Here is a 1,583-nt window from a genome sequence, read left to right as displayed (position 1 = left end):
GGAGGAGGCTGAGGGGGGACCTGGTGGCTGCCTACAGACTCATCAGGGGAGATCAACAGCAAACAGGTAGAGCCCTTTTCTCCCCAGCACCACCTAGGGTGAGAAGGAACAGCAGTAATAAGCTGATGGAGACTAGGTTTAGGTTAGAGATCAGAAGGCACTATTTTACAGTTAGGGTGGCCAAAATCTGGAACCAGCTTCCCAGGGAAGTGGTCCTCGCCCCTAACCTGGGCAAATTCAAGAGGAGGTTGGATAATCATCTGTCTGGGGTCTTGTGAACCCAGCATTCATTCCTGCCTGTGCCAGGGGGTCAGGCTAGATGATCTGTTCAGGTTCCGTCTGACCTTAGCTACTATGAAACTATCTGTCTAGTGTTGGTCCATCTATAAGTAGCAGTAGTTGGTTCTCATCACTATATCCATTACCTTAAGCAGGAGAAGACATTACAGTGAATCATGTTGCTGACAACCCATGATGGTAACATTATGATGCCACATGTTGGAATTGCATTTGTTTTGTAGATTTACTCCCATGTGCAAAACAGTCTTACAGAAGGAGCATTAATAATTGCATGCTGAACATAACCATGCAATATTAGGAAAATTCCAGAAGTGTTAGGAAATTCCAAATTGTAGTTTCATTGGCAATGGATTCTCTCTCTAATAGCGCTTTATTTTTTTTATATTGCCAGGGTTCACAAAAAGAGTTGTTGAATTTAACTCAGCAGGATTACATAAATCGAATTGAAGAACTCAACCAGTCACTAAAGGATGCCTGGTCCTCTGACCAAAAAGTAAAAGCTCTAAAAATAGTTATCCAGGTAAGTTTTTACATATGTTTATGCTATACAAAAAGAATGAGATTTGTAGCAAGCTTGGGTTCTTTTTTTCTGGTTGTCCTTCCCTGGTTTCCTTTCCCCTAAAATAGATTTTATTCTAGAGACAAGATTGATTCAGTTGTGTGAATCTTGCTGGTAATTTTGATGGTAGAAATGAGACTTGGAAACCAGGTGTATAGTTTGTGTGTGGTGTGTGTGCATATTCTAAAAAAACCAAAAAAACCTAAACTGCATTATTACCGTAAGTAGTTGGAGAGTCCATTACTGTCAATAACACTGTAGTAAATGGCTAGCACTACAGAAGAAAGAGACTTGGGGGTCATCATTGACCACAAGATGAACATGAGCCTGCAATGCAATGCTGCGGCTAGTAAAGGATGTGGAGAAGCTTGAGAGAGTCCAGAGGAGAGCCACGCGCATGATCAGAGGTCAGGAAAACAGATCTTACGATGACAGGCTGAGCCACGGGACTCTTTAGCCTGGAAAAGCGCAGGCTCAGGGGTGATCTGATGGCCACCTACAAGTTTATCAGGGGTGACCTCCTGCAAGACCGTTTCAAGCTGGACATAAGGAAGAATTTCTTTACTGTCCGAGCCCCCAAGGTCTGGAACAGCCTGCCAGCGGAGGTGATTCAAGCGCCTACATTGAATACTTTCAAGAGTAAATTGGATGCTTATCTTGCTGGGATCCTATGACCCCAGCTGACTTCCTGCCCTTTGGGCAGGGGGCTGGACTCGATGATCTC

General features: G+C 43.8%; 1 protein-coding gene across 1 annotated transcript in view; it reads left to right on the top strand.

The window, feature by feature from the left end:
- The window catches only part of CUNH16orf62 (chromosome unknown C16orf62 homolog), a 98,579-nt gene that overhangs the window by 18,213 nt on the left and 78,783 nt on the right, over positions 1-1,583 (top strand). Inside the window, exon 7 of the mRNA XM_019541765.1 lies at positions 692-820. Within this exon, the coding sequence (XP_019397310.1) occupies positions 692-820 (129 nt within the window). The remainder of the gene's footprint in view (positions 1-691; positions 821-1,583) is intronic.

This window comes from Crocodylus porosus, unplaced genomic scaffold (genome assembly GCF_001723895.1).
Source record: "Crocodylus porosus isolate Cpor-Errol unplaced genomic scaffold, CroPor_comp1, whole genome shotgun sequence".
Classification (NCBI taxonomy): Eukaryota; Metazoa; Chordata; order Crocodylia; family Crocodylidae; genus Crocodylus; species Crocodylus porosus.
Note: the sequence above shows the minus strand (reverse complement) of the source record. Positions and strands in the feature narration are given on the sequence as shown.